We start from the raw sequence: 14675 nt of genomic DNA on the forward strand, positions 1-14675 counted from the left end.
AGGTATCATGGTCTGAGATCTGGTGTCAGGCATTACAGCTGGGATGTAAGACTCTCTAGCTATCACACAGGAAACTGGGAATCAGAAATTGCAAAGATGCCTTGGAAAAGCTTAAAAACACTTCCATTTCCTGCAAAAGCTCTGAGAGGCTTTGAATGCCAAGATCCTTTACAATGCAAAGTTTCAAAAGATGCATTTCCCTCTGTAAACATGAATGCATTTGCGACTGCTCCGGAAAAGAGGCTTAGCATAATAGGACAGTCGCAGATACTAATGGAATCAGTGAAGATACAAAAAAGGCATGGATTAATCTAAATGTCTAGTAAGCCTGTCATTAGGAGGGCCTTACAGAGTATGCTGAATTGAGAATGATGTGGAAATTACCAGCAACTGAGCCTCTTCCTCCTTCAAGCGCTTCGCCTCTTCTTTGTGAGCATTTAGCATCGCTACCTGGGAACTGAGTGTATCCAGGATTTCCCGGTTCTGTTCTGTCAATTTCTTCACATCCACCACCTCTCGCTTTTCCTTGGCCAGCCTATCCTCTTTCCAGAGCTCTGCAAACATCTGCTCCTCCTCCTTCTGTTGCTTTTTCAGCTCCTCCTTCAGAGCTAGCTGGGCCAGCCGATCTTCACACAATTCCATTTGATGCTGCTTCATCAACTGTATACGAAGCTCTTCACATTGTTCTCTGAAAGGCAACAAAGAAGTTAAAAAAAAATCTCAAAATAAGGGTCTGGAAGTGTATGATGGATAGAGGCTCCCAATTCATAACTACCAAGAGGACTGCATCACAGAATGACGATGGAATGGTTTGGGTTGGAAGGGACCTCAAAGCCCATCCCGTTCCACCCCTGCCATGGTCAGGGACACCTCCCACTGGATCAGGGGCTCCAAGCCCCATCCAACCTGGCCCTGAACACCTCCAGGGATGGAGCATCTACAACTCCTTTGAGCAACCTGGGCCAGGGGCTCCCCACCCTCAGCATGAAGAATTTCTTCCTAATGTCTGATCTGAATCTTCTTCCTTCCAATTTAAAGCCATTCCCCCTCATCCTGTCACTCCAGATCCTTGTAAGAAGTCCCTCCCCAGCTTTCCTGGAGTCCCTTTCAGCACTGGAAGCCACTCTAAGGTCTCACCAGAGACATCTCCCGGCTGAACAACCCCAACTCTCAGAAATCTAGACTGCACAGTTGAACAGGAACCACTAGAAATTTATTAATTTGTTAAACAAAGTTAAGTTTTGTGGGATAATTCAGAGAAGATAAAAAGTCAAACAGGTAGCACAGCTTTCAAATCTCATTTACTCACTGCACTTCAGTAAGCAGATAATTTTCTTCAGCTGAAGAACATGTCACTTTAGAAAGTGTCCTTTTATTTTTACAAAGCTCTACTGAGATCGACATGTACTATCAAACTATTTAATTTGAGCAATATAAAAGCATTCTAATTCTATTCTATAAGCAGGATGTAGACTTTCACAAAATCCAGATGTGGACTGAGCAGACAACAATGAAGATCTACAAGTGTAAAGATCAGTAAGTTCTAAGGATGTGTGAGAGACACACATGGATGCTCTGGAGTAAAAAGATATCTCACAATTTCATGCTGAATGGAACCATCTTCCCCATGTTACTGCAATGCTATTTGGGAGTTTGGAGCTGACATAATAAGATGAGAAAATGATCATAAGAGGAGGACAATGAAGCTAGTGAAGAGGCTGAAGAACAAGCCTCATGAGAGGTGGCTGGGGGACCTGGGGTTGTTGAGCCTCGAGAAAAGGAGGCTGAGAGGAGACCTTACCACTGCCTACAGCTCCCTGAAAGGAGGTTGTGACAAGGTGGGTGTTGGTCTCTTCTCCCAAATGACAGGTGATGGAATGAGAGGAAATGGCCTCAAGTTGCACCAGAGCAGGTTCAAATTAGACATCAGGAAAAATTTCTTCACCAAGAAGGTTCTCGGGCACTGGCAGAGGCTGCCCAGGGAGGTGGTGGAGTCCCCATCCCTGGACTGTAAAAGAGGGGCAGATGAGGTGCTCAGGGATCTGGTTCAGTAGTGGACAGGAAAGATGGACTCAGTGATTTCAATGGTCTTTTCCAACCAAATGATTCTATGATTCTATGATACGACTGACTGAATCTTGAAACTTGGCATGACAGCAGTACTTACCATAAAATGTGAAATACAATTACTTTGTACAACACTGGCAATCCTGTGTAGCAAAAATATTACATGTTCATCAGTCATCTATCTCATAGCACTATCAGTCTCCACATCAGGATAGGTACTTCATTTTCACAACTACAGCAATGAAACAAATATGAATGAATTCCATTGCCTAAGATCTTGGGTTTTTTTATTTAAGAGCAAAATTAAGTTTGCCAGCACTTCACTCAGTATAAGTGGATGCATGTTCCTAACCCTGGGTCAGAAAATGTTGCTGTGCAAGAGCTAACAGAGAGTGAAAAACACTTTTCTTGTGAAACTGAAGAAACCCCAATGAAAACTTTTCAATTACTGACTGAGGCTGATAGTGAAGAGATCCCAAAGATCCAGTCAGTGCTGAAAGGAACCTGTTTATTGTCAGTAAAAGGTGTGAAAGGAAAAATGACAGAAATCCTCAACAGCCATTTAGAAAATGATCTGTGGAATTGCTTTGGATGTTGCCAGCACTGGATATTGGAAGGGGGAAGATTTAGAGCAGGCATTATGAAAAAATTCTTCACAATGAGGATGGGGAGGCCCTGGAACAGGTTGCCCAGAGCAGGGGTGGCTGCCCCATCCCTGGAGGGGTTCAAGGCCAGGTTGGATGGGGCTTGGAGCCCCTGATCCAGTGGAAGGTGTCCCTGCCCATGGCAGGGGTGGGACTGGATGGGCTTTGAAGTCCCTTCCAACCCAAACCATTCTGTAATTCTATGAAATAAGAAGAGTTAGAGGCACACTCTCAGTATTTTGTGTCACACCTCGTATATTCCCTGATCTGGGTTTCAGGTATAGAATTAATAGGAGCATTATTCTCCATCTAGAGCCATGGGTTCACAGCACCATGGAGGCTACAGAAATGATGCAAATTCAATCTCTTCCTGAGGTCAGTTACTGACTCAACTGCCAATGAGGCAAACAGACTTTAGCAACACAGGATGTGATGGGTGGCCTGTAAGTCATTTCTGCCCTAAAACTAGCAAGATTATGCTATAGAATAATTGCTTCTTTACCCGGCACTGCTCCTTCACCACCTCCTGCTAACAAATGCCACATGAGCACAGCTACTGGTATCATTAATATGTGGTTGAGGCAACTACCAGCGTGTAATAATTATGTGTAGGCTTACAAGGTCTTCCAAAGCTTTACCAATAGAACTCCATGCTAAGCCAGCCTGATAAATATTACTTAGAACTTATAAAACAGCAAAGAGCATTTCCTGGAATAGCCCTCCTCCAGCTCAGAACCGGGTGAACAAGCTGCTGACAGACAGAAGAAGTGACAGTGCTGAAAGCCAGCCTGACCCTGTTCTCAGTGCCACAGTGAGAGCCATCCAACCAGCCAAACTTACATCAGAGCTGTGGAAAATGAGAGCTGTGGCAGCAGAGGGGAAGAATTGCTACACCTTGCTCTGCGTTGGTGCCGCAGGAGCAAGGCACAGCCAAGGGACACAATGCTTGACCTGTAATTTCACGCAGAAGCAGAGGTCTTGCCGCCCTGTCTTGGAAGCTGTTTGCTGCCTCAAATTGCAGCTGTACGCTTCGGGAGCCAAAAGCATCTTTCTCCTCATCCTCTGCTCCTAATGCCATGGAAGCTGTGGTGAAAAGTGCTAAGCACCACACACAAACAACAAAAGGGAAAGCAGTACCAGTAAAAAAAAAATTCTCATTTCATTTGATACCCAGAAGGTGTTTCTCATCTCTCAACTGTTCCTGGCTGAGGAGAAACAACAGTAACCTCTAAGTGCCCTTTCATCAACACCAAGTCACAGAGAATGGTTTTGGTTGGAGAAGACCTTTAAGATCATCAAGTCCAACCATCAATCCAGCCCTGCCAAGCCTGCCACAAGGCTATGTCCCTAAGTACAACATTTACTTGTATTTTAAACACTTCCAGGGATGGGGACTCCACCACCTCCATGCCCAGCCTCTTACAGGGCTCCACCACTCTTTCAGTAAAGACATTCTTCCCAATATCCAACCTAAATTAACTCCCTGGTATGAGACTGGAACCTTCCAACTACTCCTTCACTGGTTGTCCCAACAACAAAAGCAGAGCGCAGCACAGCGATGTGTGTGCCGTGAGCCACAGCATGCTCCAAGAGGTGCTCCTGCCCTCAAGCAGGTCAACAAACATTCTACATCATCACTGGTTTCCCTACATTTTAACACCGAGACCTACCTTCCAACTTCTCTGTATGTGCCAGTGGTAATTACAGACTACAGTGCTAACTGGTATTCATGAGAGAGGTATTTTCAAACATTCTGAGGGCATTTGTCTTCTTCAGTTGTTTCTGCTCTGAGATTGGGATGGGTCTTTGAGTGGATCCATGGAGATGTACATGGGGGAAACGTCTTTGGGGCTTGGTGACCAGGTTCAAGGTCAGGTTGGATGGGGCTCTGAGCAACCTGACTGAGTTGAAGGTGTCCCTGCTTACTGCAGGGCAGGTGCAGACTGGATGACCTTCAAGGTCCCTTCCAATCCAAACCATTCTATGATTCTGTGAGATGTGCCTTTATTAATATTTGACATCTTACACCACTAGAAAGAACTGTATTACCTTAACACAATGGGTTCAAAGTTCTCTCAACAGTGAAGGGATAAAGAATTCCTTATTCGTGATTATAAACTAATCTGGATTTAATTGAATTCTCAGAGGGGAAGAAAAGTTAAATAAAAATTCAGCATGGTTAGAATTTTAATAGAAAATAACCCTATAATTGCTTGATTTCTTCAAAATAATACCTTCAAAGCAGCTTTCACAGCAACCTATAGACATCTGCTCCCCCAGATGGCTGTTTTTCTTCTTCGCTTTGCTATCCTAAGCTTCTTAACATTAAAATTGTGCCTGTGCATAGCCACTTCCCAAAGACAGAAACTGCTTTTATCCTCCTCTCCCAGTTATTTATTCCTTTTACAGCCACAATATGAAATAACATTCTCTGTGTGGATGCTTCTGATGTTGTCCCAAGAAAGAGGATGTAATATGTTTCATGCAAATGCTAAAACATCACCATTTTCTTTAAAGATACCAGTGATGAACAGGCCCTCGGGCTGAAACCGGCTGAGTAACTTTTCATAGAAGTTGTAGCCCTTCATGAAAATTAATTCCAGGGATATTCCGGTGGTCCATGGACTGCACCCTCTGCCACCTTGCAACAAAAGACTCTTCATGTCTAACATCACTACCAACCCAAACCCTCAGGCTACACCTCCAAATCCAGCCCACATGGCTGGCAAAAGAGCTGTGTTTAGTACCCTGGCGTAATGATCGAGATCACTGTACACTACAAGTGCTTCTATAAAGCTGGTGAGGGTCTCTTGATGAAAGAGCGCAGAGATAAGATGCGGAGGAAAGGTTTGACACTGAAAGAGCAGAGATTGAGGTGAGATCTTAGGAAGAAATGTTTTCCTATGAGGGTGGGGAGGCCCTGGCCCGGGTTGCCCAGAGCAGGGGTGGCTGCCTCGTTCCTGGAGGGGTTCAAGGGCAGGTAGGATGTAGCTTGGAGCAACCTGGGCCAGTGGGAGGTGTCCCTGCAAATGGCAGGGGAATGGAACTAGTGGCTTTAAGGTCCCTTTCAGCCCAAACCATTCCATGATGCTGTACCTCAGGGTTGAGAATCTGCAAAAATGTTGAGCATTTTGCCTAAAGTTAAGAGAAATTAAAGAAGTCTTTACTAGGTTTCAGAAAGACACTCATAATAGTTGTAAACTTTTACCAAAGAGAAGTAGAAAACCATGTTTCTATCCACCTGTTCCCAAAACAACCTTCCAGGGATGTAGCGACTGTGCCCTAGTGTAACCGCCTCCAAAGGGAGGTGTGCAAGTATCATAGAATCACGTAATGGTTTGTGTTGGAAGGGACCCCAAAGCCCATCCAGTCCCACTCCCTTGCCATGGACAGGGACACCTCCCACTGGATCAGGGTCTCCAAGCCCCATCCAACCTGGCCTTGAACCCCTCCAGGGATGGGGCAGCCACCCCTGCTCTGGGCAACCTGGGCCAGGGCCTCCCCACCCTCATAGCGAAGAAATTCTTCCTAATGTCTGATCTAAATCTTCCCTATTTCCAATTTAAAGCCATTCCCCCTTGTCCTTTCACTCCAGGTCCTTGTAAAAAAAACATTCTCAGCTTTCTTGTATGCCACCTTCAGGTACCAGAAGACAATCCACTTGGATGCAGGAAGGAAATATGGATTCTAGTATTAATAAATAACATAAAAATTGTGCTCATTTCATCTTTACCTCACCTTCTTTTAATTTCTTGGTTTGCATATGTTTTATAACGCACATAATATAATGATATGGTAGCATAGGTATTTGATTTATAAATAAGTAAACATGTTGGGGGTGATTTTTTTTTACTGACAGGAGTGCACAATCAAAGTATTTTGGAGACCAATGCTCTAGAGGGGAGGTTGTGACACAGTCACAGATTAGGACGGGTGGATGAGGTGCTGAGGAGTGTGGTTTAGTGATTGATAGGAATGGTTGGACTTGATGATCCTGTGGGTCTTTTCCAACCTAGTGATTCTGTGACTTCCTTTCTCACTAGAGGAAAACAGGGAAGGCTTTAAAATATTACTATGCATAAACATGAAGAAAGCTATATGGCTTTTGAAGGAGAGATCAACCCTTGTCAGCTTGTGTTATGAAGTTGTTTATTTTTAATAGGGCCCTTAATTTAAAAGCAGAAAGAGGCAGAGTAGAGGAACAGAGTGAGGAACTGACTATGGAAATATATATCCATCACAACAGAACAGACATAGAGAAGGACTGCACTGTAGGACAAAGATTTATTTGCAAAGGTACTCAAAGGTTGCCATTCACAACAGCTGTGAAGAAAAATGATCTCACTGCCTCTAAATCCTCTGAAATAACGTAGCCAGCAGAACATCACCTAGTAAAGCTCCAGCTCCTAGTAAATCTAAGAGTAGAATGGGAAAAGTAGATGCATGATGGGAGTGGTCCTGTGAGAGTGAACCATGTATCAACAGAGTTGTATAGGGAAGAAAAAGGACCTCAGACGTTAAGGCAGGCAGCTGTAAGCATGGAAGTCCATATCCTTATCACCAGATAAGGTTCACTGGTGGGATTCATTTTGCCATTAAATATCTAAAATCAGGTACCTAAATCAGAAGTCTACATGTCCTAAATTCCAACAGGAACCTCATCAATGTGGTCAGTGGAGGCTGGGGAGCAGTTCAGCTGACAAACCACTACATGCCTCCTTCAGGGTGCCATAAGGCACCTTTAACTGCCCTGATCTCCATGAAGATCATCCGAGTAGAACAGGATTTCAGATCCTCAGTGAATACAAAGATACCATCATTTAGAAACCCACCATTAGGCGTCTAAATCACAAGCTGAATCCCTTCTCCTTGGCAAGTTAGACAAGATACAAATACAAAACAAAAGGCACTACAGCAGCATCTCCTCTAAACAATGATAAAAGTGAATTTTAACCACTGCATGGGATGAGTAGGGAACAATCAAGGAATTTTGAACTGTGAGCACTGATTTTAAAGCTGGCCTGTGAAATTAGAAGCACATAGACTCCCTTACTGCCTGCCTTAGTCCACAAACCCTACAACCCCGCATTTGATAAACCAACATTCATCTGTGAAATCAGTTAATTTGAGTTCATGCACAAGCAAAAACAAGTGTTTATTTTTATCTCCAGCCTTTGCGCACTGAGAAGCAGGTGTTGTGGATTTCTGGAGCACTGTGGAAAGAGATAATTCAAATGGTTACAATTAAATTACATTAACACTATTTTGATCCCCTCCTCAGAAAACCAGATTTCCAAGAACCGAACAAGTCTGATTTCATGCCAAGGCCTCAGGGCTTGATAAGCACCTGCAAATCTTCATGACTTCAGAAGATGCTGTCAAGCTCTGAGTCCAGAAAGACTTAGCACAGAACTTCAGGTTGCATTAAAACCATAGCTGTGGCTGGTACTCTTGAAAAAGATGGTGTTGGTTGATAGCAGCTGAACATGAGCCAGTTGTGGCCCAGGTGGCCAAGAAGGCCAATGGCATCTTGGCTTGGATCAGAAACAGCATGGCCAGCAGGGCCAGGGAGGTGATTCTGTCCCTGGATTCGGTGCTGGTGAGGCTGCACCTTGAATCCTGCATTCAGTTCTGGGTCCCTCACTCCAAGAAAGACATTGAGGGGCTGGAGCACATCCAGAGAAGGGAACAGAGCTGGGGAAGGGGCTGGAGAACAAGGGTTATGAGAGGCGGCTGAGAGAACAGGGGCTGTTTATCCTGGAGAAAAGGAGGATGAGGGGAGACCTCATCACTGTCTACAACTGCCTGAAAGGAGATTGTGGTGAGGTGGGTGCTGGTCTCTTCTCCCAAGCAGCAAGCGATAGGATAAAAGGAAATGGCCTCAAGTTGCACCTAGGGAGGTATAGGTTGGATTCCAGGAAAAATGTCTTCACTGGAAGTGTTCTCAGGTGCTGGCAGAGGCTGCCCAGGGAGGTGGTGGAGTCCCCATCCCTGGAGGGGTTTAAAAGATGGGTAGGTGAGGTGCTCAGGGATTTGGTTTAGTAGTGCACAGGTACAGTTGGACTTGATGATCTCAAAGGTGTTTTCCAACCAAGTGATTATGATTCTACGAAGAGTACATAATAAATAAAAGCACCATCTTTTTCTTGGACAGTCTTAACTGTGCAAGGATCTTTGATGCATCAGGTTAATAAGCATGATTTATGCCAAATTAACCTTCCATGAATCCTCTTCACTATAGTAACAGAAAGCTGAAACAGAACTATATGCCAGAATGAGGAGTTACAATCCCAGCTGATGTGGCAGGTGGGCGCAGCGATGCTCACACAGGACAAGGAGTTTCACACTATGCTTGGGAGAACATTTTCACGGTATATCAGCTCTTAAATCAACTAACAGAGATCGTACAGTTCTCTGTACCTGTTGACTTCATCTCTAGTAATGAAAATTATTCTCACACTCTTTTCTGAGCATTACAGCATTACAGATTCAGATCCCTGGTCTTAAAAGGCTGTACCCCTTCATTGAAGCTCAGAAAGAGCCTGTTCTCTGCTCCACTGCACCACAACATAGCCGAGGCCTTTCAGCTTCTGGCAAAGCTCACACCCCTCTATCCCAACCACCTTCATTTGTTTTGTTTTATCATTTCAATCATGCTTATCTTTCCTTCCTCAGTTTATTGTTGTCAACTTCCTGTTAAATTGCCTCTTTGTACTTACTTAATCCAAGTTCTATTTTAAAAGATACCTGAATTGCTGCTCTCGTTTCTCAGCTGCCAGTTGTTGTCTTTCCCTTTCTCTCTTCTCTTTTAGCAGTTTTGCTCGTACCTTCATCTTCTCTTGTTTCTCCAGCACTGTTTCTTTGAGTGACTCCATCTCAGTGAAGTACCTACTCTCCTCAGTCCCCAGAAGCTCACGGAGCCTGTAATGAAAACATTTAAATAAAAGCTTCTTTTGAGTGAGAAATTTAATTTGTTACAAGCACAAAATGTGTATTTGGCTCCTTTCAACACTTCTTGCAAATGCCAAAGAAGGGAATATCCCAGGGAACATCAAATTTTAACTTCGGGATCTTTTCTGGTGTGCCCATGGAGGGGATCTTACAGCACAACAGGAGCAATTCTGTCCCAGCACCATTTAAGCTCCATATCTTGCAAAGCTATTTCAAGTGCTGCTTTAGAATTTAAAATCACAAAATTCCAGGTTGGAAGTGACCTCAGGGATCATCTGGTCCAACCTTTTGGGTGATCCATAATTTGAACAGGATAGTCCACCACCCTGTCAAGCTGAGCCTTAATAGTGTTCAGTGCAGAGGAATCCACCACTTCCATGGGGAGATGATTCCAATGTCTCCCTCTTCTCATGGGGAAACATTTTCTTCTGGAATCCAGCTGGAATCTTCCCAGGAGCAATTTATACCTGTTACCCCTTGTCTTTTCCATGTGACTCCAAGTGACTCAGTTTTGGGCCCCTTGCTCCAAGAAGGACTTTGAGGGGCTGGAGCACATCCAGAGAAGGGAACAGAGTTGGGAAAGGGCTGGAGAACAAGGGTTATGGGGAGATCCTTCCCCTCAGCACGGATGAGACCTCATCTGGGGCGCTGGGACCAGTTCTGGGCTCCCCAGTAAAAGAAAGATACAGACATAGTGGACCGAGCCCAGTGAAGGGCCACCAAGGTGATAAAAGGACAGCAGCTCCTCTCCTGAAAGAAGACTGTCTCCTAGAGATCTTTCTCTGGTGAGATCTGGGGCTGTTAAGCCTGGAGAAAAGAACCTTTGGGGAGATCTTATCAATGTACATAAATATCTGCAGGGAGGGAATGTGGGAATCCCTTCTATCCTCAGTGATCCTGTGCAACTGGTGTACAACTCCTGTCTTGTGAAGACATCAGACTGGGATACCAAGCCAATGGCCTTCACAGCTCCAAAGTCACCTAACGTGAAGGTGCAATTGAGAAATTAAACCCTTATTACTTGTCATGCCTAAACATTAACTCAACTAAATCCTCGGTTACAGCAACAATCAGAGCTTCTGGTACTTTTATCAAAGCACACTTTAAAAATCAAGCAAAGTGGTATAATACTACTTTTACCTTGTGTTTGGCAGACAAGGCTCTAAACAATATCAAACTGTACTGGTGACTGTCTCTAGTGACTCACAAGTACTAGTGACAAGAGCCTAAGGGCTGCTGTTTGCTCTACATGGCTGCTTCACTGTTGGAATATTGAAAGACTTTCTCATGGAAAACGGGCATGTGAACAATCCAGCCTGTGAATCGAAAGACTAAAAGTAACAAACCAAGGACAACTGAAGAGCGATACCCATGAGAATTAAGGGAGTACAAGAACGAATAACTCCCTGATATTGCAAAGAGAAACTTTGAGCCTGTGTATACGTGGCGTACGTGCAAAGCTGTTCAGCTAACAATTATTGTTGCTGAGGATACTAACCAATCAGACAATCAGTGTATTCGCGTGAACAACTGATATTAACCAATGCTAAAGAAAAGATTTACATACCGGTCGCATGTACTATTGCCTTTTCTATAAAAGCTTCTGGTGCTCTGTAATAAATTGAACATTCACTGATCACATTGATCTCTGTGTTTGATTCCGTGATGCTCCTGCCAACAGGTGGCACCCAAACAGGGACCCTCAGATTACCTGCCGAAGTTGCTCAAAACAGCTGAAGACGCGGTAGAGTGTGGAAAGACTGGCTGAAAATTCCAGCACTGCCCCGGTGCTGAAGACTGAAGCAGAAAAAGGACACGTCCAAGTAAAGAAGTTAGAAAGCTCTGGAGTCAAGGATCCGATACAGGCAAGTGTACGCGGCAGTCGGGGAGGAATGGGGTCCACACTCTCTAAAGATGAAGAGGCAGTGGTGAAACTCCTCCAACATATCCTCTCCAAGAAAGGGATTAAGTATGACAAGAATTGTCTAATTGAACTATTGAAATGGAGCAGAGATAGGTGACTTATTCCTGATGCTGGTTTGGTATTTCATCAGACCACTTGGAAAGGCATAGGCACCCAGTTATGGGACACTATTAGTGATGGGGGTGCGGAAGGAAAGAAAGCAGCTCAATATGCTACCTTATGGAAGTTAATATCCGAGACATTAAAAAGTTTAAAAAGTGAGCATATTGCTGCAGCCTCTGCTTTTGCTGCATTAAACTAGGGACCAGAGTCGGAAGAAGAGACTGAAACTCCCCAAGTGAAGAATAGCGAAAAAGAATTACAAGGCCAAAAATGTCTCCCAAGTGTTCCTATTAATCCTTTTAAAACCTATGAAGCACCTCCTGGACTCAAAGCTGTTGATAGTCAGACAAAAAGACATCATTTTGCTGTGCCTGGCCCTGGGACTGTACCAAAAGCACTAACAGGGCACGGAAAAAGCAAAAGTTACTCTGTAAGATAACCCACAACAAATAATGACAATACGGAAACTGCAGTGGGGGGGCCCTCGGGAGGCAACTGCAGTTCTGAGGTGCCACTACCTCCTCTCTCGGAGTCACCTACTACAAGATACTCTAACTAGTAAGCAAGCTCTCCCACTAGGGTTACAGAGGAGATAACTGATGACTTCATATGGCTTAAATTAAAAGAACAGATCAACTTGAATGTTCTGTGGCAAAAACCGAGACGCTGGGGAGGCCATTAACGTTTCCTCAAAAGGGTCCAGACGAAAAGGATTCTAATACTGCGGTGCCTTTAATGCCTGTCTGTGGATTTCCACCTATAGCTCCATCAGCACCGCCCTATCCCGGTACCACGCATCAGGGGGCGGTAGCGACTAACTTATTCACTACTCCTGCAAGAGATAGTACAGAGCTTCACCAAAAATGGAAGGGAATTATTAAAGATGCTATTGTAGAAGGGTCTTCCCTACCTGAACCCTTTCCGGTATCTGTAGGGGCGGTAGCGACTAACTTATTCACTATTCCTGCAAGAGATAGTACAGAGCTTCACCAAAACTGGAAGGGAATTATTAAAGATGCTATTGTAGAAGGGTCCTTCCTACCTGAAGCCTTTCGAGTATCTCTAGGGGCGGGAGCGACTAACTTATTCACTACTCCTGCTAGAGATAGTACAGAGCTTCACCAAAAACGGAAGGAATTATTAAAGATGCTATTGTAGAAGGGTCCTTCCTACCTGAAACCTTTCCGGTATCTCTAGGGGCGGTAGCGACTACCTTATTAACTACTCCTGCAAGAGATAGTATGGGGCTTAACCAAAAATGGAAGGGAATTATTAAAGATGCTATTGTAGGAGGGTCCTTCCTACCTGAAGCCTTTCCGGTATCTCTAGGGGCGGTAGCGACTAACTTATTCACTACTCCTGCAAGAGGTACTACAGAGCTTCACCAAAAATGGAAGGGAAGTATTGAAGACGCTATTGTAGAAGGGACCTTCCTACCTGAAGCCTTTCCGGTATCTGTAGGGGCGGTAGCGACTAACTTATTCACTATTCCTGCAAGAGATAGTACAGGGCTTCACCAAAAATGGAAGGGAATTATTAAAGATGCTATTGTAGAAGGGTCCTTCCTACCTGAAGCCTTTCCGGTATCTCTAGGGGCGGTAGCGACTACCTTATTCACTACTCCTGCAAGAGATAGTACAGAGCTTCACCAAAACTGGAAGGGAATTATTAAAGATGCTATTGTAGAAGGGTCCTTCCTACCTGAAGCCTTTCCGGTATCTGTAGGGGCGGTAGCGACTAACTTATTCACTATTCCTGCAAGAGATAGTACAGGGCTTCACCAAAAATGGAAGGGAATTATTAAAGATGCTATTGTAGAAGGGTCCTTCCTACCTGAAGCCTTTCCGGTATCTCTAGGGGCGGTAGCGACTACCTTATTCACTACTCCTGCAAGAGATAGTACAGAGCTTCACCAAAAATGGAAGGGAATTATTAAAGATGCTATTGTAGAAGGGTCCTTCCTACCTGAAGCCTTTCCGGTATCTCTAGGGGCGGTAGCGACTAACTGATTCACTACTCCTGCAAGAGATAGTACAGAGCTTCATCAAAAATGGAAGGGAATTATTGAAGATGCTATTGTAGGAGGGTCCTTCCTACCTGAAGCCTTTCCGGTATCTCTAGGGGCGGTAGCGACTAACTGATTCACTACTCCTGCAAGAGATAGTACAGGGCTTCACCAAAAATGGAAGGGAATTATTAAAGATGCTATTGTAGAAGGGTCCTTCCTACCTGAAGCCTTTCCGGTATCTCTAGGGGCGGTAGCGACTAACTTATTCACTATTCCTGCAAGAGATAGTACGGGGCTTCACCAAAAATGGAAGGGAATTATTAAAGATGCTATTGTAGAAGGGTCCTTCCTACCTGAAGCCTTTCCGGTATCTCTAGGGGCGGTAGCGACTAACTTATTCACTACTCCTGCAAGAGATAGTACAGAGCTTCACCAAAAATGGAAGGGAATTATTAAAGATGCTATTGTAGAAGGGTCCTTCCTACCTGAAGCCTTTCCGGTATCTCTAGGGGCGGTAGCGACTAACTGATTCACTACTCCTGCAAGAGATAGTACAGAGCTTCACCAAAAATGGAAGGGAATTATTAAAGATGCTATTGTAGAAGGGTCCTTCCTACCTGAAGCCTTTCCAGTATCTGTAGCTCCAAATGGAGTGCGACAACTGGAAGGAATAGATTGGAAGCTACTGGAGAGGGCTCGTAATTCGGTTACTCAGTATGGTTTACATCACCAGCTGACAAAACAAATTATACAGCGTATATTTACTTCTGACATGCTGATTCCTAAAGATTTAGATCAGATAATGTCTATTTTATTGTCTCCTTCACAACGATTGATTTTTAATAGGACTTGGCAAGAGGCAGCAGAAGCAGAAATGGCTAGACCCAGACAGCAGAATGATCCTCTCTTTGGTGTTCAATCACAGATATTAATTGGTGCAGGAGCTTTTGCTTCAGTAGATGTGCAATTTCAATTTACT

General features: G+C 44.2%; 1 protein-coding gene across 1 annotated transcript in view; it reads right to left on the reverse strand.

Moving 5' to 3' along the window:
• Positions 1-14675, reverse strand: part of CFAP53 (cilia and flagella associated protein 53) — a 33594-nt gene that overhangs the window by 9678 nt on the left and 9241 nt on the right. Inside the window, exons 3-4 of the mRNA XM_069880662.1 lie at positions 9459-9632; positions 385-688 (exon numbers count right to left, since the gene is read on the reverse strand). Coding sequence (XP_069736763.1) covers positions 385-688; positions 9459-9632 — 478 coding nt within the window. The remainder of the gene's footprint in view (positions 1-384; positions 689-9458; positions 9633-14675) is intronic.

The sequence above is a fragment of the Phaenicophaeus curvirostris genome, chromosome Z (genome assembly GCF_032191515.1).
Source record: "Phaenicophaeus curvirostris isolate KB17595 chromosome Z, BPBGC_Pcur_1.0, whole genome shotgun sequence".
NCBI lineage: Eukaryota > Metazoa > Chordata > Aves > Cuculiformes > Cuculidae > Phaenicophaeus > Phaenicophaeus curvirostris.